This window comes from Urocitellus parryii, chromosome 5 (assembly GCF_045843805.1).
Source record: "Urocitellus parryii isolate mUroPar1 chromosome 5, mUroPar1.hap1, whole genome shotgun sequence".
Lineage (NCBI taxonomy): Eukaryota > Metazoa > Chordata > Mammalia > Rodentia > Sciuridae > Urocitellus > Urocitellus parryii.
The window spans coordinates 37,229,629-37,254,334 of NC_135535.1; the positions used below are offsets into that span (position 1 = coordinate 37,229,629).

Genomic DNA, 24,706 nt, shown 5'->3' on the forward strand with positions numbered 1-24,706 from the left:
TTTATGAATAAGCCAGGTAAGGTGCTGAAACGCTAATAGACCTACGATCTGGAAAGTAAGTGTGTGTATGTGTGTGTGTGTGTGTGTGTGTGTGTGTGTGTTATTAAAAGTAATATAAAAGAGGCTGCAAGCTATTTATGTTTAATAAAGGGAAGGAATATAATAATAAACTTAGGATTTGTATGTTCTCAGCACCTATGACAACTAGCAGCTTCAGAAAACTAAAGCAGAGCCTATAAGCAACCTTTATCATGAACACTAAATAAAAGTGACTCAATGGTGTATTGATTTTATTGAGCACTCTTCTCTGTACCCTCCTGCCCAGATACACACACAGACAAGCATGCACACATAAACAATCCAATCTCCTTACAATGCTTTATTAAAGTGGCCAGTAACACATTAACCAGGCTGACCTGCCTGAAGAAAATGACACTGATTCTAAAACTTCCATCTTCAGTAAGGAGCAATGGTCTATAGAATATTCCTAAAAATAAGATTCTAACATTGTAGGGATTTTAAACAAACAAAAAGCATACCAAAAGGAGCAATGCAGCAAAAAATTTAGGACTTAAAATCTTCAAACTCAAATCAATGTCATGGGCATTTGGTTTTTTAATTCCTTTCCCCAAAACTAAAGTCTACATTATTGGTGACTGCCTAAATAACAAAAACCTCATGTGATACCCACAATGACTAAGTAGAGATTCTAAGCCTTCAGCTGTTACATGTTATGGCTTGTTCACATGAGAGTTTTATAAAATATCAACTGCAAGTGTCAACTAGATTTATAACATGGCAAAAGCCAGGACAATTATAGAAATATCTTAAAATTAACTTATACATATCACTTTCTACAATGTAGGATTCAATGAGTTAATATTAATGGACTACAAATGACAGGTCCCTAGTTAGAAAACCAAGTAGCATCCCAACTTCTCAGATATTTCCTACTGATGACTTCAACACAGGAACACAGAGAAAGGCAAGTCCTCAGAAAAAGAAAGATACACTTAAATTTTCAAGTTAAATCTTTGAGCAAGAATTTCAATTGCCTTATTATTAATCCCATAATTTAGTTTATCCAAGGCTGGAGGTAAATGCTACTTGTGGTTTTGCAGATTTTGTTATAAAATTGTTTTGAGTCAACTGTATCTTTGCTTTGTGTGTGTGTGTGTGTGTGTGTGTGTGTGTGTGTGTGTGTGGCAGGATTAGAAATACATCTGTTCTCTTTTTGAGCTCTCCTTTTGAGAATGTCACCCAAGGCATGTTTTACCTACAGTTCTGAGGTAAAAACAGCAACATTCCTTATTGAATACTACCCAAGTTCATGTCAGCTGACAGGTGCTGCCAAGCAGGGGCTTGTTTATTTTGGAACAGTGATGACATTGACAGTAGCACTTGTTGAGTCCCCACTGTACAACACATTCCTTTATCAAAGCGTGAGTGTTTGAGATGGAAACATTTGAACTTGAGCACTGTTAAACCTTAAGTCTTTCTCTAAGACATACTATTTAGTGAAACAAAACAAAATGCAGAATAGTGTGCATATTTGTACAATGTCATTTGCATGAAACAGGGGAAAAGACATTGCTTGTACATTGATTAACTATTGTACATATTAGACCACCTGCCTTCAAAGGAGAGAAGATGGAAAGTTGGAAACAGGAGAGTAAGAATTTTACTGTTTATTCTTTTGTAAGTTTTGAAATATGAATCAGGTGAGAATATACCCTCTTTTAGGCTTTTTCTTCCCAGAGTCCCTTCCTCTATAAATCACATTATCTTGTCCCAATTTTAAAAACATTGCTGCTCCTTTAAAGCCATATGGGTTTGTTGCCCTCTTCCTTAAGACCCTGAGACCAAGGACTTTGTGTTACTCCTTTTCAGGAGCTGAATACTTATCAATACAATCAGATTCATGTGAGTCTAACTTCCTCAGTTGCTTGCTTACTGGAGACTTCCCACCATTCCACTGGTATCAGCAGTGAGGAGGTGTTGCCTTCAATTGGTTACAAGTTAGGCTGAGCATCATTCGGTGTCTTCCAAGTAATTCTACTCAGCAGCCAGTTAGAACCAATACACAGTCCTTAGATAGGCTCTATCAGAGGTGAGGTTATTTTTCAATATCCACTTGCCTAGTAGCTTTAATGGAAGAGCACAGAATATAATATCAGCCTTTAATGATTTTTCTCTACTGGTTATAAATAAATGAATTAAGTTCAAGTATTAACAAGTACATGTACTGATCATTAAAATCCGACAATGGCAGGCCATATAAAGGGAAATAACTGGGTACAGTGAATCATTGTCTCAATTTCCGTATGCCTTCTTTTAAAAGCCAGATGCCAAATTGTACATATATATCATGATTTACAGGCCACAGCATCCTACATGCAGCTGACCTTTCTCCATAGATGAGAGGATGAGCTCTGGCCTAGCAGCTCCTTGTGGGTCCCCAGATCTTTGAAGACCTGAGAATTGTCTTCATCCCTATAGGAGAGGTTATTGACTTGTACTTCAGGGGAGCTCATGCATATTCTGAATTTTTAAAGTGTACATATGTTTATTTTCCTTAGAATAAAAGTCAATAACTTTTATCAGACTCTGAAAAAGAGACTATAAACAAAAGAATTCAAAATAACTGAAAACCTCCCTAATCAAAGATTTTGTTTGGCTCTGAGAATCAAATGAAGTGATGGTAACATCTGTTCAATATTTCCTACACAGGACAGATAAGTCTCTTTAAGACTACTCATTTAACCCATTTTTTTCAAAGGACTACAAATATCCCCAACATGACAAAAATCACTGATTACTCAAGTCTCCAATCATTCTGTTATTTTTTTCCTCCCCTATTGCTTTGATCCTAAGAAACTGCTATTTATATAAGTCAAACCAGTCAAATATCAGACATTTCACATTATTCAAATTAAAACTTCCCATCAGCTTACTACTTTGACAGTTCTTTTGTCCCAGCCCCTTGCTGTAGGCCCCAGAGAGATGCGACTTTTGGGGCTGGGGCTCTGACCTGTCTTCAATGAAGAACACACTCTGGCTTCCAGGTCTGAGAAGGTAGATTTCTCCATAGCTAAAGAGCCAAGATTCTTTATGTATACAGTAGTCCACCTTGACCCACAGTTTCATCCTCCATGGTTTCAGCTATCCAAAGTCAACCACAGTCCAAAAACATTAAATGGAAAATTCCAGAAATAAACAATTCACCAGTTTCAAATTACATGCTGCTCTGAGTTGCACGGTGAGATCTCATGCCACACCACTCTGTCTTGCCCGGGGCCATGAATCACCCTTCTGTCTATGCTGTGTACACAACCCACTTGTTAGTCACTCGGGACCAGTCTCAGGTATCAGATAGATCACACTTGGGATAATACAAAGCTTGTGTTCAAGTAAGAAGGTTGACAGTAGTCTAATCCCACATCACAATGCCTGTATCATTCACCTCACAGTGTCATCTCACATCATCACAAGAAGGGGAGTACAGTACAATAAGATGTTTAAAAGAGAGAGAAAACATATTCTCATAACATAATTGACATTATGCCATTATTTTGTTACTGGTTATTGTTTATCTTTTATTGTAAATTAAACACTATCATGGGTATTACATAAAGGGGAAAAATATAGCATATATAGGGTTCAGTATTATCCATGGTTTCAGATATTCAGTGGGGGTCTTGAAATATATCTTCCATGAATTAGAGGAGGAGAACTATGTGCGTGTGTGTATGTGTATGTGTTTACGTTGGGGGTGGGGTAAAAGTTATGTGTACGCTGTGATCTGAATGTGTTTCTTAAAATCAAGTGCTGAAACTTTAATATCTAATGTAGAACTGTTGGAAAGTGGGATCTTTTAGGAGGCATTTAGGTAAAGAGGGCTCTGACCTCTTAGTAAAAGAGTTTGAAGACTCAAAAAAAAAATATTTGGGAATCAATCTAACAAAAGGGATAAAGGACCTCTACAATGAAAACTATAGAACACTAAAGAAAAAAATTGAAGAAAACTTTAGGGGATGGAAAGACCTCCCATGTTCTTTGATAAGCAGAATTAATCTTGTCAAAATGGCCATACTATCAAAAGCACAATACAGATTCATTGCAATCCCTATCAAAATTCCAATGACATTCATTCTTCACTGGACAAAGCAGTTATGAAATTCACTTGTAAAAATAAGAGACCTAGAATTGCCAAAGCAATCCTTAACAAGAAAAGCAAAGCAGGAGGCATCACAATTCCAGACCTCGAATTATACTACAGAGTTATAGTAACAAAATCAGCATGGTACTGGCACCAAAACAGGCGTGAAGACCAATGGATTAAAATAGAAGACACAGAGACAAACCTACATAAATGCAGCTATTTGATGCTACACAATGGTGCCATATGCTGGAGAAAAAATAGACTGTTTAACATATAGTGCTGGAAAAACTGTAAATTCATATGTAGTAGAAAGAAATTTAACCCCTTTCTCTCACCCTGCACAAAAGTTAACACAAAATGAAACACCTAGGAATTAGATCAGAAACCCTGCACCTGCTAGAAGAAAATGTAGGCCCAATACTCCAACATGTTGGCATAGGAACTGACTTCCTTAATAAGACTCATCAAGCACAAGAAATAAAATTTAAAAATCAAATACTGAAATAGCATCAAATTTTAAAACTTCTGCATAGCAAAGAAAACAATTAAAAGCATGAAGAGAGAATCTAAAGAATGGGAGAAAATCTTTGCCCTCTGCTCTTCAGATAGGGTGTTAATATCCAGAATATACAAAGAACTCAAAACACTCAAAACCTAAATAAATAAATAAATAACCCAATGAATAAATGGGCAAAAGAGTTAAAATGACACTTCCCAAAAGTAAAAATACAAATGCTCAACAAATTTCTGGAAAAAAGTTTAACATCTCTAACAATTAGGGAAATGTAAATTACAACTACATTGAGATTTCATCTCACTCCAATCAGAATGGCAATTATCAAGAATACAAGTAACAATAAATATTAATGAGAATGTGGGGAAAAGGTACACTCATACACTACTGGTGCGACTGCACATTAATGAAACCACTCTGGAAAGCAGTATGAAGAATTCACAAAACACTGGGAATAGAACCACCATATATGACTCAGTTACGCCATGGCTTGGTATATATCCCAAAGATTTAAAATCAGCATTCTACAGTGATTCAGCTACATCAATTTTTTAGCAGTATAGTTCCCAATAGTCAAGCTATGGAACAATCATAGATGCCCTTCAACAGATAAATTGATAAAGAAAATGCATTATATCTACATAATGGAGTCTTAGTAATAAAGAAGGACTTTTGGCATTTGCCAATAAATGAAGGGAACTGGAAACTTCATAGTAAGTGAAATAAGCAAGACCAAGAAGTGAAAAGTCAAATGCTTTCCCTGATTTGCAGAAGCTAATCCAAAATGGGGGGGGGAGGGCGGATAAAATAGAAGAAAGATCAGTAGAGCAAATGAAGGGAATTGAAGGGGACGGAGGAGGGAAATAAATGGAATGAATCTGACCTTATTCCCTATGTATATATGTGAATACACCATAATGAATCTCACCATCATATACATCCACAAGACACTAATTAAAATTTAAAAAACTAAAGTAAATAGCAGAAACATCAGTAGAGCAGAGGGAAGGTAACAGGGGGATGTAGGAGGGGAGGGAAAAGGGAAGTATTGGGACTGAATTAGAGCAAACTATTTTCCATGCTTTTATAATTACATCAAAACAAATCCTTATGTTATGTATAACTAAAAAGAATATATACTTTAAAAATGGGCTTGAAGGAGTGGATTTTTTCTCTCTTCCTTTTTTTTTAGTTTTATTGATTTTATTTTTTTAAAATACATGACAGCAGTTCTTATTACACATATAGAGTACATATAGAGTACAATTTTCCATATCTTTGTATAGAGAGTATGTTCATGCCAATTCATGCCTTTATACATATATTTTGTTTTTTTGCATTACAATTATTATTACACATATATGCCACAATTTTCATATCTGTTTATATATAAAATATGTTGACACCCAATTCAAGTCTTCATACATGTACTTTGGATAATGATGTCCATCACATTCCACTGTCCTTGCTAATCCCCTGCCCTCTCTTTTTCCCTCCCACTCCTCTTCCCTATCTAGAATTCATCTAATCCTCCAATGCTCCCCCTCCCTACCCCACTATGAGTCAGTCTCCTTATACCAGAGAAAACATTTGGCATTTGTTTTTTTGGGGGGGGATTGGCTAACTTCACTTAGCATTATCTTCTCCAATGCCATCCATTTACCTGCAAATGCCATGATTTTATTCTCTTTTATTGATAAGTTATATTCCATTGTGTATATATGCCACATTTTTTTTATCCATTCATCCACTGAAGGGCATCTAGGTTGGTTCCACAGCTTAGCTATTGTGAATTGTGCTGCTATAAAATTAATGTGGCAGTGTTCCTGTAGTATGTTGTTTTCTCTTGCCTTTTTGCTGTTTGCCATATGAGGACACAATGTTCCTCCTAGAGCAAACTTGCCAGGATCTTCATCTTATACTTCCCAGACTTCAAAACTATAAAAAATAAAAATCTATTCTTTTCAAATTACCCAGTCGGTGGTATTCTGTCATAGCATCACAAAACAGACTACGAACAGTGTGTATCTATAACTATCTAGAACTATCCCTTTTAATTTGGTTCTTGTCTATCTTTTTGCAGCTGTGAGAGTTTACCATATTGGGCCCTGTGATGAGACTACTGCACAATGAATAAGCCATTGTTTCCAACTAGGTGATGAGTCTCTGTCCCATGAAAAAGTCGTTTACCTCTGGAAGTATTCGTGTCAAGCAAACAAAGCAGAGCACCGGATTGTGCAATTCCACACACCCTGTACTGAGCTAATAAGGAATTCTGACATATTTAGTATTCTCAGTAGTCAGAGCATTTATCCCTGGTAGTCGGTAGTTCACAGCTTTAGTAGGAATGTTTTTGCCTCTGAGTTCTTCTGCTACTCTATACTAAAGGGAAAAATTAAGATTCTTCTTATTTATAGTGATGAGTGACACTGCTATATGTAGAGAAATTAATGGCTTCTTGCTTTATTATACTACCCAACTTGTACCCAGGAAGTTCAGTGTGGATATTCTACACCTGAGATTGCAAAAAGTCTATTCCTCCACTCCTTCCAACCTTCAAACATGTTCATATTTTCCCCATGTTAAAACCCATACACACACATACACACAAACACACACACAAACACACACACAGAACAAGCCTTCCTATGAAATTGCTCAAACAAAGATGGATGATGACTCCATCATCACCTCAGCCATTTTCAGCCATTCTATTGGGTTTCTCTCTGCAGCGCTTGCATAGTTGAATTGTCCTCTTTGGGAAAACCTTCTCTCCACTATTCTTCAGCACATCCCATTCTTCTGATACTCCGTCTCTCCAAATTCTCATTCTCAGTTTGTATAGCTTCTCTTCCCAGTCTCAAAGTTTTCCCGAGTTTCTATTCTTAATTTTCACTTCTCTGGGTATCTTGATCACCTTGAGGACTTAAATTATTACAACTTCTAATTCTGAAAGTTTTCTCAGCTTCATACCTGACTTTCCAGTATTAGTTATGTGTCTGAGTATCACCTTGAAATTCAACATTTCCAAAACCAAAAGCACTGAGTCCTTCTCCACCAGGCATTCTTCCTACTGCAGTACTGTGGTTGATAACTGATATGATATCAATGGTCCCCACTGAAGAAAACACCTACTTTCAATTCCATTTTCACCTCTTTCCTGCAGAATCCACCTGACACCCTAAAATCCTGCCTTCCCCCTTCATGTTCATACTACTGATTCCCTGGTTCTGGCTATGGATCGTGTAGTACTCAACTCAACTCAAGCCAAAGAACCTTGTTTCAAATCCCAAATCCATCACCCTTGTACCACGGGTAAAGCTACTGAATGTCTCTGATCCTTAGTGGTCACAGATACAAAAAGGGAATTCAAAATATCTACCTCAGATATTTATAGTTAGAATTAAGACTTCTAAGTGCTTTACATACATTCAACCAATAATAGCAATAAGTATGATTTTCTTTTACTCTCTCATCCACAATTTTTTTTTCCTGTCTACTAGTCCTAAACTTCCCTTAAAGACTAATGGACAGACTTTTGAGCCACAGTGTGATAATTCAATGTAAAGCATTTTTTATAGGCGATGACCCACTTAAATAGAACTTTTTATAATTTCTACACAGTGTAAGAGCTTTCTTATTTAAGCAGTGTCTTGATATTTTTGCTATCTGCTCTTCATATCAATTTAAATCCTTGACCGTATTGTCAGCTCTTTCAGTGGAAGGGCCATCTCTGATATTTATTCTGTTTTCTGTTCATCTTTGAGAATGATGTTGAGCTCACAATAGGTTCCAATAAATACTGTAGGTGGAGTTATGACAATAGCTGCATGTTCTTGCTCCAACATAAGACACAGACACATGTAGAAAAATGTAAACTTAAAAGTAGGTATCTTTGAACTACTAGCCATGTGAGAAATCTAAAAGATACTGGCATCAGCTTCAGAATCTTTTCCATTTGAAAAGATTATATAAAATTATACAGCCAAATCACAGTAATAACTGAGTTATCAGATTTCTCATTCTACACATTCAGAAAAGCATATTGCTGTTACACCAGATTAAGAAAAAAAAAAGAAAATTTCCATTTCATGGGAGGGGAAAGAAGATCTATGAAGTTTCCTACTGAGTGAACTAGTTAGCAACCATCATAGCAAGTGGCTTAAAAAGAAGCAAGATATCCCTGTCCTTGAAAAAGGAATAAACAAACTAGTGAAATCAGTTAACACTGGCAAAAATGCAAAATTCCTGGCAAGAGAAAATGATTATATATACTTAACTTTAAGGATGATCTGTCAAAAGTATCACATAAAAATAATGTGGAAGTAGTTATCAACTTCAGTGATCTCAAACATGAGACTTTCACACTTGGAAAAGGCTCAAATTTTATATGTAAAGTAAATAAGTATATGAAATCAGCATGAATATGTGAGCACCATTATTGTATTTTATTAAAATATGTGTGCATATAAACAAATAGATATTTCTTCAAAGGTTTTAAAATTTCACATACACCATCCCATTTGATTCCTGTCCAAATAGAGGATAACACAGAGTTCATTTTCATGCTAATCTTTTCATAAAGAAAGAAAAGGAGGAGTTATCTAAACTCTCTATTCCCTGTATGAACCCCTGAAGAGAACATGAATAAGATTATTAAGCTGAATATTTTGAAGACTGCCAAGAAATGCATGCAGTTTAAAACTAGTAATGAAGCCCATCAAAAAAAGATAGAAGTAAAGGTTATTAATGTTTGGATAATGGTGAACCATCAAATGTACTGTCTCATTCACAGATGAAAGGCTTCAAGGTCATGCTTATTTCCCTCACAAGTTCTACTCCTAAGGACAGACCCTTGAGGGGAAAGCCCACTGGGATATTTTCCATATCTGCTCTGTATTCTTCAAAGTTGGTAGTAGCAGGATCAACACATCTCTGTGGGCTGATTCCTTTGCCTGTGCTTACAAGAGAATTAATGGGCTCCAAAGGGAGATGCCTCCAGTGCTCTGATGACTGCTGCAGTGTGAGGACAAAGAGACTTTGAAAGAAGAAATGCAGAGGCTCTAAAAATCCAGACATTATGATAGTTGGTGTGTAGGCCAAAGAGTGGTTGGTGCTTACATTTTAGAATTCTATCTTGGAAAGAATAAGCTGTATTTTGGAATAATGACAGTAGCTTATCATATCCAGAATTAGTTATTCTAAAGGCTTCTCATGGATTAAAAATTTGAATGTCATATACGAAAGAAATTATTAGTGTTGATATTTATAAAGGAAAGAAATGGAAGCAAGGCAGGTAATTAGATGGTCTCAGGCCACATGATTAATACATAGAAGTGTCAGAAATCATAACGGCTGTCTTAAGTACTATGAAACTTTCCTTCAGTAAATACATTTGAAAAATCTGCATCAATAACTAAAAAGAAACTGAAATGAAAATTGTTGAGTTGAAAAATTAGAATAAGTTGCCAATTACTGTATTTATTCTAGAAAAAGGAAAACAATACAGAAGATTCACAGAAGTCAAAACTGGGAGAACATGAGTCAACCTTTTCTCCGGTAAAGATGAAAAAATGGATTCCCGAAGTAGTTGAATTATCCAAGTCATATAGATAGACATAGGCAGAGCAAGATAAATAACACAGATATTTGTATTTCAGGTCCAGTGATCATGCTTCTATACCACAATTCAGAATCTTAAATCCTCTTTATTTCTTAAACCAATTTATTGTCTAAGAAGGCAAGAGTCTAGTATATACCATCAATGTTAATTGTTGAATTATTAACAAATAGCCATCTATCCTGGTAAGTATAAGTAAGAATACCTAAGAATTTGTTAAAATGACTTGCATATCAAGCATACAATTTGAATTGCCCAAATAATGTAAAATGAGAGGAACGTTTTATTTATTTACTTTTGAGGACTTTAAAGGAGGCTGTTATTACATAAAAATGACAATTGCCATATCAATACCAAGTCTACAAACCAATTTAATTCTAAGTTAGATTTAAGGAGAACAGTAACCACCAACATTCTCTTCTGAAACTAGGTAATAACCTAGCCAAGGATCAACAGTACCCTGGTTTCTTGCTTTACCCATAGCCTTGTTGTGGAAGCCTGAGTTCCACAGCATTATGAACCTGATATATGCGTATGAGACACACAATTCCACACTGGTACACAGCAGTAAGGAGAAAGGCAGGACCCAGAAGGACTTATTTACCCTTGAGAAGCAGTGTTAGGTTTGATTTGGGAGATGGCAAATTATAAGAGTAGACAAATACTAAATAGAAGGCAGAAGCCAGGAGGCACATCTATGTATAATCACTATTTGATGAAACACAACACTATGTGTTTAGACATTAAAGTTCCTATATTAAAAGATGGCATTGTTCTTGTTTGGATTTTAAGTTTCCCCCAAAGACTCACGTGTTAAATAAAGGCTTGGTCCCCACCTGATGGTACCACTGAAATCTATAGGAACCTTTGGGTAGGGGCATCTACTGGAAGGAAGTTAGGTCATATCTATATTTCAACAGGTCAGTCCAGTTTGGCTACCATAATGAAGTATTTTAATATGCCCAGTTTAATTAATGAAAGTACAACTTTGTCTATAAAAATATAGCCCATCCTATGTAAATTGTCAGGAAGACCTCTGATACAAGAGGAAATTAAAATTAATTCTCCTCCTAGAGAAAACAAAATCTTTTCCTATCAGTCAAGTTATTATTTTTCTTGATATCTTCATTCAGGCATATATTTAACAAATGCTTATTGGGAAATGAATGTGTGTGAAGAATAAGATTAGGAGCTGAGAACTGATGCTAAGCGAAACCGGAGATGATTACTTCCCTAGTAGAATTTAGAGTGGAGAGGGTTGAGTACACATACCAAGGAGCACACCAACTAATGTGAAACTGCACTGTGGGGAAGCCGTCCCAATAATGAAAGGAGATTTGTCCAACAAGGCAGGAGGGGTCAAGGAGAGAAAAATGGAGATGATAAGGGATGTTAGGAAAAGTTGTTATTATGGAAAGATGATAATAGACGCCAACTGAAAATGACTGTGAGCTTAAAATCCAGGTTAGGAAACAGACTACTGAGTGTGTATAAGCTTCAAAGATGAACAAAGAATGTTGTTACTGCAAGGGGAGAAGAGAATTAAGCATTTTGGCTCATTTGTTTTAAAATAAATATGAATGTATTTTTTAACTTTGGTAGTCATTAGGCTACTCATGCCAAAGCAGAAAAGCAGGATTTCTGATATGTTTACCTCCTGCAGATGTAGAGTTATTGCCTTTTTATGGAAGGAAAAAAAACTTATTTAAATATCCATTGTACTCTTTCATTTTTAAACACACCTTATATCAATCAACCAGCTCTTGTGTCCAGAAGTTAAACTGAATGTCCAAATTAATTTTAACCATTTGAGGTGTTATTTTCATCTGATATAGTTATAGGTTTGTATTAAATTCCAGAATATTAAAAAAAAGTCTTTGCTGAGAAAAAGGATTCATTCATTATTCATTTGCAAAATATCACAAGCTATTTGCATTCAATAAAAGATATTTTTTATGCACTGGTTGTTGTACTCCAGATGATTTGGCACATAATGATCTGCAAATCTCTTGGTACTTGAGAACATCAATTTTTGTTAAATCAGGATTCATCATTAAGGAAAGATATTGTCCCAGACACTAATTCACTATCTACTTTATATGATACTTTTGAAATGCTATAATTCATTAAGCATGAAAATAAGCTTCAATCACAATGAGCTCTCTATATATTTTTCCTTTAGAAAAGGCAACCCTAAAGGAAGAACATGAATGATGTACTAAATTATTTTGCTTACTATATAAAGAATGCATTTTTATTACTTTAACACAAGAATTTGGCTTCTTAAATAAAATATTCCTAATAATGCTAAATTAAAATAACACTAAATACAGTCAACTCCTCACATCCCTGGGTTCCACTTCATGAATTCAAACAATAATGTATAAGAAATATTTTTTAAAAATGTATCTGTCCTGAATATGTAGTTTTTTGTCATTACCCCCTAAACAATACATTACAACAACTATTTATGTAACATTTACTTTGTATTAGTTATTATAAGTATTGTGGAGATGATTTAAAGTATATGGAAGGCCAAGCACACTGGCACATGCCTTTAATCCCAGTGGCTCAGGAACCTGAGAAAGCAGAATCCCAAATTTAAAGCCAGCCTTAGCAACTTAGCAAGGCCCTAGGAAACTCAGTGAGACTCTGTTTCTAAATAAAATGCCAGAAAGGGCAGGGGATGTGGTTCAGTGGTTAAGTGCCCCTGGGTTCAATCCTCAGTACCAAAAAATAATAAATAAATAAATAAACAAACAAACAAACAAATAAATAAATAAAAATAAATAAATGTATATAAAGAATAAGGATAGGTTATATGCAAATGCTATGCTATTTTATATAATGACTTGTACATCTGTGGACTTTGATGTTGGCACTTGCTGGAACAAATGCCCTGTGGATACTAAGGACAACTGTATTTATCTGGTAATCAGCTTAAAATGGGGCACAAGTGGAATAATAATTTTGTGAAGCCTAATAAACATTTTCTTCATATGCTGGCTTCACAACAAGTCAGAATTCTTTTTTAGTTTAGTTTTGTTCTTAATCAATCAATCAATCAGGAAATTTTATTACTTACACTTTCCATGCTTAAATTGTTAATAAATCCTCTTAAAATGGCTGATTCAGCCAATAAATTTTACCTACCTCCAGGTTAAATGACAAACATCCCTTGCCCACCAAGAGTTTACAGAATGGCAACACCATATTTGCAATATTGAAGGAATCTAGGTGGCTTAATGGAAGTAAAAAGAATACTTTCATCACCCAGAGGAAAGCAAAAATAAAAATATCAGACAGGAGGTTAGTCAAGCTTTAATATTTAGGCTATAATATTTTATATTTAATCCCTTGAGAAAAGAATCACTTTGCTATTTGATCAGAATAATGGTGAAATTTTAACAGAGGGAACTACATAACCACAGGCAGAATTCTGTTCATGTAAGTGCCACCATGACAGGAGTACTGGGAGAGGAGAGATGGAGGTCAGGAACCAGAGAAGACTCTGAATGTAGGTGCGGACAGGTGACTATGGATCATTTTTATTATGCAAATCAGACTGAATTATGTTCTTTAAGAGACAGGAGTGCTTGAAAGTTTTCAATTTTATTTCTTATTTATACAATTGTAGATTCACATGCAGTTGTAAGAAATAATACAGAAATACACCATGTACACTTTACCCAGTTTTACCCAATAAAAAATGCCTGGAAAAATTGTTGTACTCTTTCACATTTAGGATATTGGTATCACGAAGATACAAAATAGCTGCATTTCCAGAAGGTTCTCTTGTGATACCCTTCCCAACCAAATGTATCTGTTGGTAGTATACAGCAATACAATGGATATTTGTATGTTTATCTCCTATGTTCAGATGGTACTAAACTCAATAGTTGTGAGACTTGTCTTTGTATATTCTGCAATTTCCTACATAGATAATCATGCCATATGCAAATAGAGACTATTTTATTTCTTCCATCCTGATTTTTATACTTTTTGTTTCCTTATATTGCCATATTCAACTGGCTAGAACTTCTACAACCCTATCAAATAAATTGATAAAAGTGAAGATCTTTGCCATGTTCCCAAATATTGTGGAAAGATTTCAATCTTATTAAGTGTGATGTTAGCACTGAGCATTTTTGTAGATGTTCTTTGTCAGGCTGAAAAAAATCCTTTTTATTCCTAGTTTTCTGAGAGTTCTAAATTATGAGAGGATATTTAATTATTAAATGAATTTTCTGTATCAATTAATATAATAAAATGATTTTCTTATTTAACCTGTTAATATGTTAGATTAATAAGATAAATCATATTTGAGTGCTTTTCAAATATTGAACGAGCCTTGAATCTTGGGATAAATTCTACCTGGTCATGATGTACAATTCTTATCATGATGTACTGATAAGTTCTGTTTACTAATATTTTGCCAGGGATTTTTGTATATATATTCATTAGAGATATCATTCAGTGATAATATGTTGGTTTTTTCTCTTTTTCTGGTTTTGTTATTATGGCAAGGGTAATATGAGCCTCTCTCTTTTTCTACTTTCTGAAGGATCTTATGCAGAATTAGTGTTAATTCTCCTTTAAATATTTAGTGGGGTTTTCCAGTAAAGCCTTCTGTGCCTAGAAATTTCTTGATAGGAATCTTTTAAATTACAAATTTGATTTTTTAAAATAATAATAAGGTTATTTGAGTGACCTATTTCTTATTTGGTGAGTTGTGGTAGTTGTGTTTTTTGAGGAAATGGTCCATTTCATCTAAGTCATCAAATTTATGTATGTTAAGCAGGTTAGAGAATTTATTATCCATTTTATGTCTAAAGGGTCATTAATGATATATCCTGCTTCATTTGTGGTATCAGTAATTTGTGTGATCTCTTTTTCTTTGTCACACTGGTAGAGGTTTATCACTTTTATTTCACAGAATCGGCTCTGTGGTTCATTGATTTTCTCTATTGCTTTTCTCTTTTCAATTTCATTTCTTTATTTTCTTCCTTCTGCTTGTTTGGTGTTTATTTTGCCTTCTTTTCTTATGTTCTTGAGTTGGGTGCTTAGTTCCTTGATTTGAGATTTTTCCTCTTTTCTAATATATCCATTTAATACCAAAAACATCCTCCCCACAGTTTTGTAAACATATCCCCCAAACTTTGATATTATATACTTTTCTTTTATTCATATCAAAATAAATATGTGTAACTACAAAAATATACATATGTGTGTGTGTGTGTGTGTGTGTATTCCTTTCTTAAGAGTACTTCTTTATCCATGGCTGATTTAAAAGTGCATTGATTAGTTTTCAATCATTTGGAGATTTTCCTTTTACCTCTTTGCTATTGATTTCTATATTGAATCCACAATAGTAAAAAAAAAAAAAAGTTGGCTGTATGTGATTTCAATTATTTTAAAGTGATTGAAGTTGTGCTGTGTGTCTGTCTCCTGGGACCTTATCTATCTTGGTATGTGTTCCATGGGCACTTAAAAGTGTTTTGCTATGGTTGGAAAGAGTGTTCTATAAATATCAGTTAGGTCTTTTGGTTGACAATGCTGCCTTTTCTATATGTTTGCTGATTCTATTTCTGTTATTCTAACAATTATTGATATGGGAATGTTGAAGTGAGGAGAGTTCAGAAACAAGAAGTGTGGGGGAGGGGGCGTAGAAATGAATGACACCAAAGGCAGAAGCATATGTCAGAAAGGCCTCTAGTCTATCTAACAATAATCTGCAATATGTAATTGATTTGTTCAGACACATATCAAATTAGAAACGCAAACATGGAGTGAACATCAGTCAGCATGACATAAATGTCAACCTTGAATATATGACAGGGGAGAAAGGAAAGAAGGGACAGTTTGATAGTTACTAAAATAGCAGATTCAAAGGGAATAGTGACCAAAGAGCAGAAGGTGTAAAGACAATGAAGTTAAAATCATTTGTATATTTTGCATCTTGGATGACTGTGTGAATTGAGGTGACATCAATAGAACTATAGACTACATGGGAGGAAACACATTTGGCTGGAAAGAGTGGAACTGACAGAATCCATTCATGTCATCATGAGAATAAAGTATCTATGGACCATCCAAAGAGGTCTAAAAATATATTGACACTTCAAAAGAATGTCAGATACACAAGTAGGATTTCAGAGCCTTGGTTTAATTAGTAATAATCTAATCTACCTACATTGAGATTATCCAGGAAATACAAACCGAATGAGAAAAGAGGGTTAAGAATATGACCCAATTAAGCCACAATGTTTAGGACTGAAAGAAGAGAAGAAATGGAGAGAGGAAAGTGCTATCTATCTGTCAGAGAAGGAAGAGAATGGACAGGGGAGTTTATTTTGGTTCTACACGTATTCTTCATTGATGGCTTACTTTCTGCAGTACACTATACTGGGAGACTGGCTTTTGATGCTGTTACTCTTTCTCGATGTAAACAGATACTCCAGTGTGGTCAGCTCAGCAACAGATATTCACTGAACAACCTAAGACTGTGAGAGAAAACTTTCAAGAGATGAGGACATTAAATCAGAGTCTTCAAGGATAGTAGAAATTATCCAGGTAAGGAAAGAGAGAGAAAAAGTCACACCAGGCCAAGGGTACCACCTGAACAACAGCAAAGGGGCATGGGACTCAAGAGAGGAGAGAATATTTCCTAACACTGACAGCAGTGCTGAATGTGACCGAGAAATAAGATCACATCACATGGAAGAAGGCCCTTTCACTTTGACACTCAGGCAGTCACTGGTGACCTCTGCTACAGCAGCTTCTATGAAATGATGTGGATGGAAACCAGATAAGGGTGAGAAGATGAGGGAGTGGAAGAATGTGAAGTTCAGACCAAGTTGGTAGGGTCATTTCTCAAGGAGCTTAGTGCAGAAGAATAAAGATGGAAAAGCTAGAAGTGGGTCAAACTCTAAAAGGCTTTGTTGTGTGATCAGAGAGAATGGAGGACATTTCCAAGTTGGGGAAAAAAAAGAGGAGAGGGCAGACAAAGGCTTAAAAAAGTAGGTTACTTTATCAGTCATTCACAAAGCAAATATTTATAGAACCTCTACACTGTTCTTGAGCATATCACTCCAAGATAAAGACAATCAACCTCCCTTCCTGGTTTTAATTTTAAATAAACTGGAGAAACGATAGAAAGCCAATAGTCAGTAGCAGAAAAATTACATGTATCTCAATTCTGAAGTCAGCATAATAGTGATAAACATAAATACTTATAAAGGTGAATTCTGTTTTGTCACGTTTATATGAGCAATGCTACATTTTAATGTAAGTATTCAGTGTTGAGATTTATTTTGCTTGCTTGCTAAATAAAAACATTTATTCTCTTGCAAGGACTTCAGTATGGAACAGAATGTGTCAAGCTTTATATCATGCGGTAATTAATTACAAGCACCTGAATGCGTATGAGTCTGCCAGATACAAAAACAGTTCAAGAGATGTGGAATTGTATGCAATGGTTTAATTCTTGTATTAAAGTCTTCCTGAATTTCTTCTAGCATTCAGAGACAAAAGACTGAAAACTAAAACAGCTAAAATTGACAGAACACAAATGACCTCACAATAGAAAAGGCACTAGAATTCATTTCATATAAAGAATAGTCTCTCATTTTTTTTTTAGATTCAGTGAGTCGCAGAGTGTTAATATTGCAAAGAAACTTGACATTATCCGATACTTCTTTACACAGCCCACATATACAATTCTCTTCTTCACATTCCTAGTCTGATATTGAGAGACCACTTTATATGAAAGAGAGCCTCCCAGTAGAGAAACTATTCATTCTACTACAATGCTACACATTTAAATTTGTCTCTGATTATTCCCCAAATAGAACTTTCTGCAACTCTGCATTATAAGGGTACTTATTTTATATGCATCATCTCTTTAAGTACCAAAAGTTGCTTTTGATATATGCACCTTAGATACATTGTCTTTCACACTAATCACTCCTAGTTCCTCTCTTTCTTTATGATTTTTACCCTAGTTTTTTTTCTTTTACATGATTTTTGGTAAGCTATTTTTTGTTTTGTTTAATTTTTGTTGTTATCCTCTTCATTAAACTAACCATGAATTTTCAAATGCAGGAAAATAAATATGCTATCATAGTATATGGTAACTATTCTTAAAGCAATCCCACCAATGATTTGTATTTGTACCATGGACAATAATAATACTCAGGATTTAATGGCAAAAAGTAAAACCAACCCAAGTTTGTCCTATTTCATTTCTGTGTATATATTTTTTAATTCAAATATAAAATTGTGAAGATGTCTGCATTTTTCTATCCCATTGTGTCCAAAATAATCCAGGATCATTTTGAATGATAATTTAGCAAATCACTATACATTTTATCCCTCCAAGATTTTGATCTCTTACAAATCTGATGAGTATGTTATCTAAGTCTTCATATAAGTCACTGGTAAAAGAGAATAAGTACAAATTGAGAACTTCCTAGTTATACAGACAGAAACCTTATTCCAGATTGATATTAATGCATATATTAGAATTTTCCAGTAGTTATTTGTTTAGCTATGAATCTGGTCAGTTTCTATTCCTTTCCTTTACACACTGTTATTATTAGAAACCATCGAAAATATTTACCTATAATTAAGACAAAATACCCCTTTGGAAACCCACTAATTCTTTAAAAAAGAAAAAAAAATGTGAATATATGTTGCTTGTTTAATGGTAAATATTTTCTCTTCTAGGATTCCAAAATCAGTATCAGCTTGATAATATTCTCTAAAAATCTATTAAGGATAGACATTAAATTTGTTCTTGTCCATTCTCTGGAATTCAATTTATACTGATTGTTCTACACTATAAATGAAATAGCTGGCTATTATTTCCTACAAATTACCTTCTCTTCTGAAATCATATTTTTAACTGGAAGAAGATATAAAAATGTTCCCTGTCTCTATACACATTTTACTGTTCCTACTCAGGACTACCACTCAAAAATTTCATGAAAATATGTCCCACCTATATGTGATATAACATTTATTTTATTACCTCATATAAAACTGTTGTGTTCCCATGTAGGAGAGGTCCATAACAGATATAAGAATGTCCAACAACCCAGCCTAAGTCAGAAGCTGCCCACCACACCTGAAAAATAAGAAAATGATAAAAATGAACATGGCTTTATCAGAAATGTCATATAGCCTACACTTAAAAACCATGATTACCTCTCCAGGTTTAAGGCCATATATTGAAGACATTGTCCAATTCAGCATTACTGCGTAGCCCCCAGTGGGCCTCACCACACCCTAAAGGAGAGAAAGAGTGAAGTTAAAGTCAGTGGGATGATATGTTAAAAATTTCTCTATCTTCATGCTCTCTACTTTAAAAATTCCAGATTTAAAGTATTGGATATTCTTTAGAGTACATATTACTTCAACTTTTATATAACTATATTTGAATCACTATTTCTGTGGCTTCTCCCACAGAAAAAAAATTTTTCTAATAAACTCAGAACAATTTGTCCTCATCAGTTCCATTTGTGGAACCCATCCTTGCATGACATTATTACTCTTCTAAAGAAGACTTACGACTTCACAAAATCACATAAAATATTTTCAGTGGTGTTACCCATTATCAGCATTACATTTTCAAATGCAGTTCCTGAACAAAAATGGAAAATAACAAAATTAAGTGCAGGAAAAATTTCAAATGGAGTTACATGCCTAAAATACAGACTAACATAAGGACATCTATTCCTCAAGATAATTAGACAAAACTGGGTTGCTTAGAGGAAACAAAGTCATATTCCAACTGGAACCCAATTCCAATGCTAAAGAGGAATCCTGTAGGCATCATGTTAGAGTTTAGCAATACTTTGGCGGTAGATTCTGAAACCCCGAGGATTGAAGCCTGAGGAGTTGGACTTAAAGCTAACAGATTTTATTTATACTACAATTGGGACAAAACCAGGGATCATTACATCACTATCACACCATTTTCATAAATCAACTTTCTGTAGATTTCCTCAAAACTGTGAACATATTCAACTTTAACAGAAGACTAATATTTGAACAGTGGGCGTAAGGGTCATCATAAATAAGAACTGATGGCAAATTTAATAATTAATTAATTTTATTTATTGCTTCATTATACACATTAATCATTAGCCCAGTAAGACATAACCAAGTTTTTTTATCCAGAATAAGTAAGTGAATGCCTGCTAAGTACAAGTTATATTATATTCAAATGCATTTGAAGCATCTTTTAGTAATTATAACTGCTCTATGAAAAAGAAAATTATTTTACATAAAAGAGTAAGCATGGCTTTAATCAATAAATGTGCTGTTAATTATAATTTTTTTGGCCTAACTTTGCATTTTTAACCCATATACATGGACCAGGGGAATGAAAAATAGGTTGATTTTTTTCCATTAGTTGCTAAAATCACTGCTCTCCTCAGGTACCACTAATAAAACATAGGTATCAAGCTGTGGAACATATTTTAACTACTAGCAACAACACCTGGTCTCTTGGCAAATACCAGGTGAAGCTTTGGTGGCATTTGAGAGCTATTTTCTATGTTGTATGACATGGTTAGCAGGCATCTGGATCTCTTGATCATCTTGAGAATATAAGAAATCTTGGGCCTCCTGCCAGCGAACTTCACACATGCATTTTGCTATGTCAACTGAGAAGCTATTTCCCTGTATAGTCTATCCTATCTTCCACACACTTTGCTAATTAGTTTATTGTAATAAGGTCTCTTTTCCTATAGCTCAATAACTTAATGAATTTGACATTAATCAGTTTGAAAATCCTCTTTTCTAAAAACTCTCACTCATTTTTCCAAGGAGAAAAAGTACATTTTTTTTTGTAGACAATAAGCTATCTATATGTTATGGTAGACAGCAATATTTATTGTCAATAATATTTCACTTGATACATTTTAGACTTTTCTCTCCACCCTATTTTAAGCTCATTTTTGTCAACAATTATTATAATGGAGTAAATTTTTAGATTATGTGGTACAGAGAGTAAGATGCATCGATCTGGAAATGATGAAAAGGAATAAACTCTACCAGAAACATATAGAATTAATAAACAAATTCAAACAAGTAGCAGTATAGAAAATCAATATCCATAAATCAAATGCATTTCTATATATCAGTGATGAATCCTCTGAAACTGGGAATCAAAGTAACAAAAGAGGTGAAAGACCTCTATAATGAAAACTACAGAACACTAAAGAAAGAAATTGAAGAAGACCTTAGATGGAAAGATCTCCCATATTCTTGGAACAACTAATATTGTCAAAATGGACATACTACCCAAAGCTCTATACAGATTCAATGCCAATTAAAATCCCCACAACATTCCTTATAGAAATAGAAAAGGCAATCATGAAACTCTTTTGGAAAAATAAGAGACCCAGAATAGCCAAAACAATCCTTAGCAAGAAGAGTAAAGCAGGAGGCATCACAATACACGACCTTAAACTATAAATACAAAGCTATAGTAATAAAAATCACATGGTATTGGCATCACAATAGACATTTAGACCAATGGTACAGAATAGACGGCACAGTTATCATACTAGACAAAGGCACCAAAAACATACAGTGGAATAAAGATAGCCTCTTCAAAAAATGGTGCTGGAAAAACTGGAAATCCTTATGCAGCAAAATGAAAATAAACCCTTATCTCTCACCTTGCACAAAATTCAAAGTGGATCAAGGACCTAGGAATTGGATCAGACACCTTGTGCCTAATAGAGGAAAAAGTAGGCCCAAATCTTTATCATGTTGGATTAGGCCCTGACTTCCTTAATAAGACTCCTAATGTGCAAAACATAAAATCAAGAATTAATAAATGGGATGGACTCAAACTAAAAAACTTCTTCTCAGCAAAAGAAAAAATCGGTGAAGTGAACAGACAGCCTACATTTTGGGAGCAAATTTTTGCCACACGCACATCAGATAGAGCACTTATCTTCAGAATATAAAGAACTCAAAAAACTTAACACCAAAGAAAACAAACAACCCAATTCACAAATGGGCCAAGGAACTGAGGAGACACTTCTCAGAAGAATTATACATTCGATCAACAAATATATGAAAAAATGTTCAACATCTCTAGTAACTGGAGAAGTGCAAATCAAAACCACTCTGAGATTTTATCTCATTCCAGTCAGAATAGTAGTTATCAAGAATACAGACAACAATAAATGTTGGCGAGGATGTAACAGAAAGGGCGCATTCATAAATTGCTGGTGGGACTGCAAACTGGTGGAAAAACTCTGGAAAGCAGTTTGGAGATTCCTTAGAAAACTTGGAATGGAACCAACATTTGACCCAGCTATCCCACTCCTCCATCAATACCCAAAAGACTTAAATCATCATACTATAGTAATGCAGCCACATCAATGTTCATAGAAGCTCAATTCACAATAGCTAAACTATGGAACCAACCTAGATGCTCTTTAATAGATGAATGGATAAAGAAAATGTGTTATGTATATACAATGAAATATTACTCAGCATTAAAAGAGAATAAAATCATGGTGTTTGCAGGTAAATGGATGGAGTTGGAGAATATCAAGCTAAGTGGAGTAAGCCAATCCCCCCAAACCAAAAGCTGAATGTATTCTCTGATAAGTGGATGCTTATCCATAATAGGGAGGGTGTGGGCATGGAAAAATGAAGAGACTTTGATTGGGCAAAGGGGAGGGGGAAGGGGGAAGGCATGGGGGCAGAAAAGATGGTGGAATAAGATGGATATTATTACACTAGATACATGTATGAGTGCACATATGGTGTGATGCTACATCATGTACAACCAGAGAAATGTAAAGTTGTGCTGCAATTGTGTACAATGAATCAAAATGCATTCTGCTGTCATATATAGCTAATTAAAATGAATAAACTAATTTTTAAAAAATACTAGATACACCCAACAGAGTAGTAATTCAATTCTAAAACACAGATGATAAATTTTAAAGGATTAACAAATTTCTATTATCTTTCAAATGAGTAGTTTTTCAAATGATGTTCAGGAATGTTGCTTTATAAATTTGTGGATATTTAAACCCAGCTGACCATAAAAAATAAAAAGTGAGATTTAATGAGACCATTATGAAAAATCATTTAAAGCTATAAAGGCTAAAATTTTAAATCTTTGAGTTTGTTTTGTTTTGTTTTGTTTAAGGGCTGGAGATCAAGTCCAGGGACTAACACATGCTAAGTATGCATTCTGCCATTGAATTACATGACCAGCCAAAAATTTAATATATTTTAGACAATATTATTCCTTCTAGAAATTGTTGCTTTTTATTTTACCCTGTTCTGGTATTACTCAAAAAGGAAAACAAAATAATTAGAGGCCACCTATCGACCACATCCCACACAGGCTAGGAAATGGGTTTCCCTTCAGTGGAATGGGCTGGCTGAGAAATAAAAGCTAAGGAAAATAGTACGGCAAAAACACCACAGAACACAAGTATTTTCAAAGAGGGGACAGAGATGTGCAAAGCTGACCAGACAGGTCCAGCTTCTAACAAAGAAAGGAGACTGCGTTTGCTTTATTTAGAAATTACAGAAAGTTCTTCACTAAAATAGGTTAGAGGTAGGGGCAGGTAGGCTGCTCAGTTCCTAAAGGTTATGCCCATCACTGGTGCTTCGCTGGACCTTCTAGCAAAACTGAGGGAAGTTCATGTGCATTGGGCAATCTATCCAGGGGGACTGCCATGGGAAATTTCCAATGCCAGATCTACCCCTTCCCTGGATGCAATGCTGAAAAAGGTTTTCACGCATTTCAGGGATGGCTTTCCACAGTCACCATCAAAATCCCCTTTAAAACAATAAAATGGAGATTAAAGAGAGATAAAAACCATAACTTCTGTTTTCATTGATCTTTAATACTCACTTTTTTAAGAAAAAATGAGTATAAATATTTTAGTCAGGTATCATTTTGCCATTCATTAATCTAACCTTTAGATCTATAATTTGGTCTAACGCCTCCCAAAATATTAAGATTATACAGTTTTCAAATTTCTGATTATTTATATGATATAGAAAAAAAGAACTATGCAGTTTCATATTCTCCATACAGATAGTTTATGAGAGGTTGGAAGGTAAAACCTATGAAAGGTTATGTTTAAAAGGAGATTCTTCATTATGTATGTTAGTTTGTGAATAGAATAAGATGAAAGGCATTTCTGTTTCTTGTTTGTGGTCATGTGTTCCAAGTAATGATAATTACAATACAAAGGAGAAAGAAACCCAGTTCAGCTTCTGAAAACACATAAGTCTTATTTAAAAAGTCAAATTGTTATATTCTAAGTAAGCAAAATTAACACTCAGCACTTTAAAAATATATCTGAAACACCATGCATGAGGTGAGAATATATATTCAACACCAGTGCTTGCCCTG

At 34.6% G+C, this 24,706-nt stretch overlaps 1 protein-coding gene across 1 annotated transcript in view; it reads right to left on the bottom strand.

Moving 5' to 3' along the window:
* The window catches only part of Acss3 (acyl-CoA synthetase short chain family member 3), a 166,165-nt gene that overhangs the window by 70,798 nt on the left and 70,661 nt on the right, over positions 1-24,706 (bottom strand). The window contains exons 6-7 of the mRNA XM_026391412.2: positions 19,504-19,584; positions 19,328-19,423 (exon numbers count right to left, since the gene is read on the bottom strand). Coding sequence (XP_026247197.1) covers positions 19,328-19,423; positions 19,504-19,584 — 177 coding nt within the window. The remainder of the gene's footprint in view (positions 1-19,327; positions 19,424-19,503; positions 19,585-24,706) is intronic.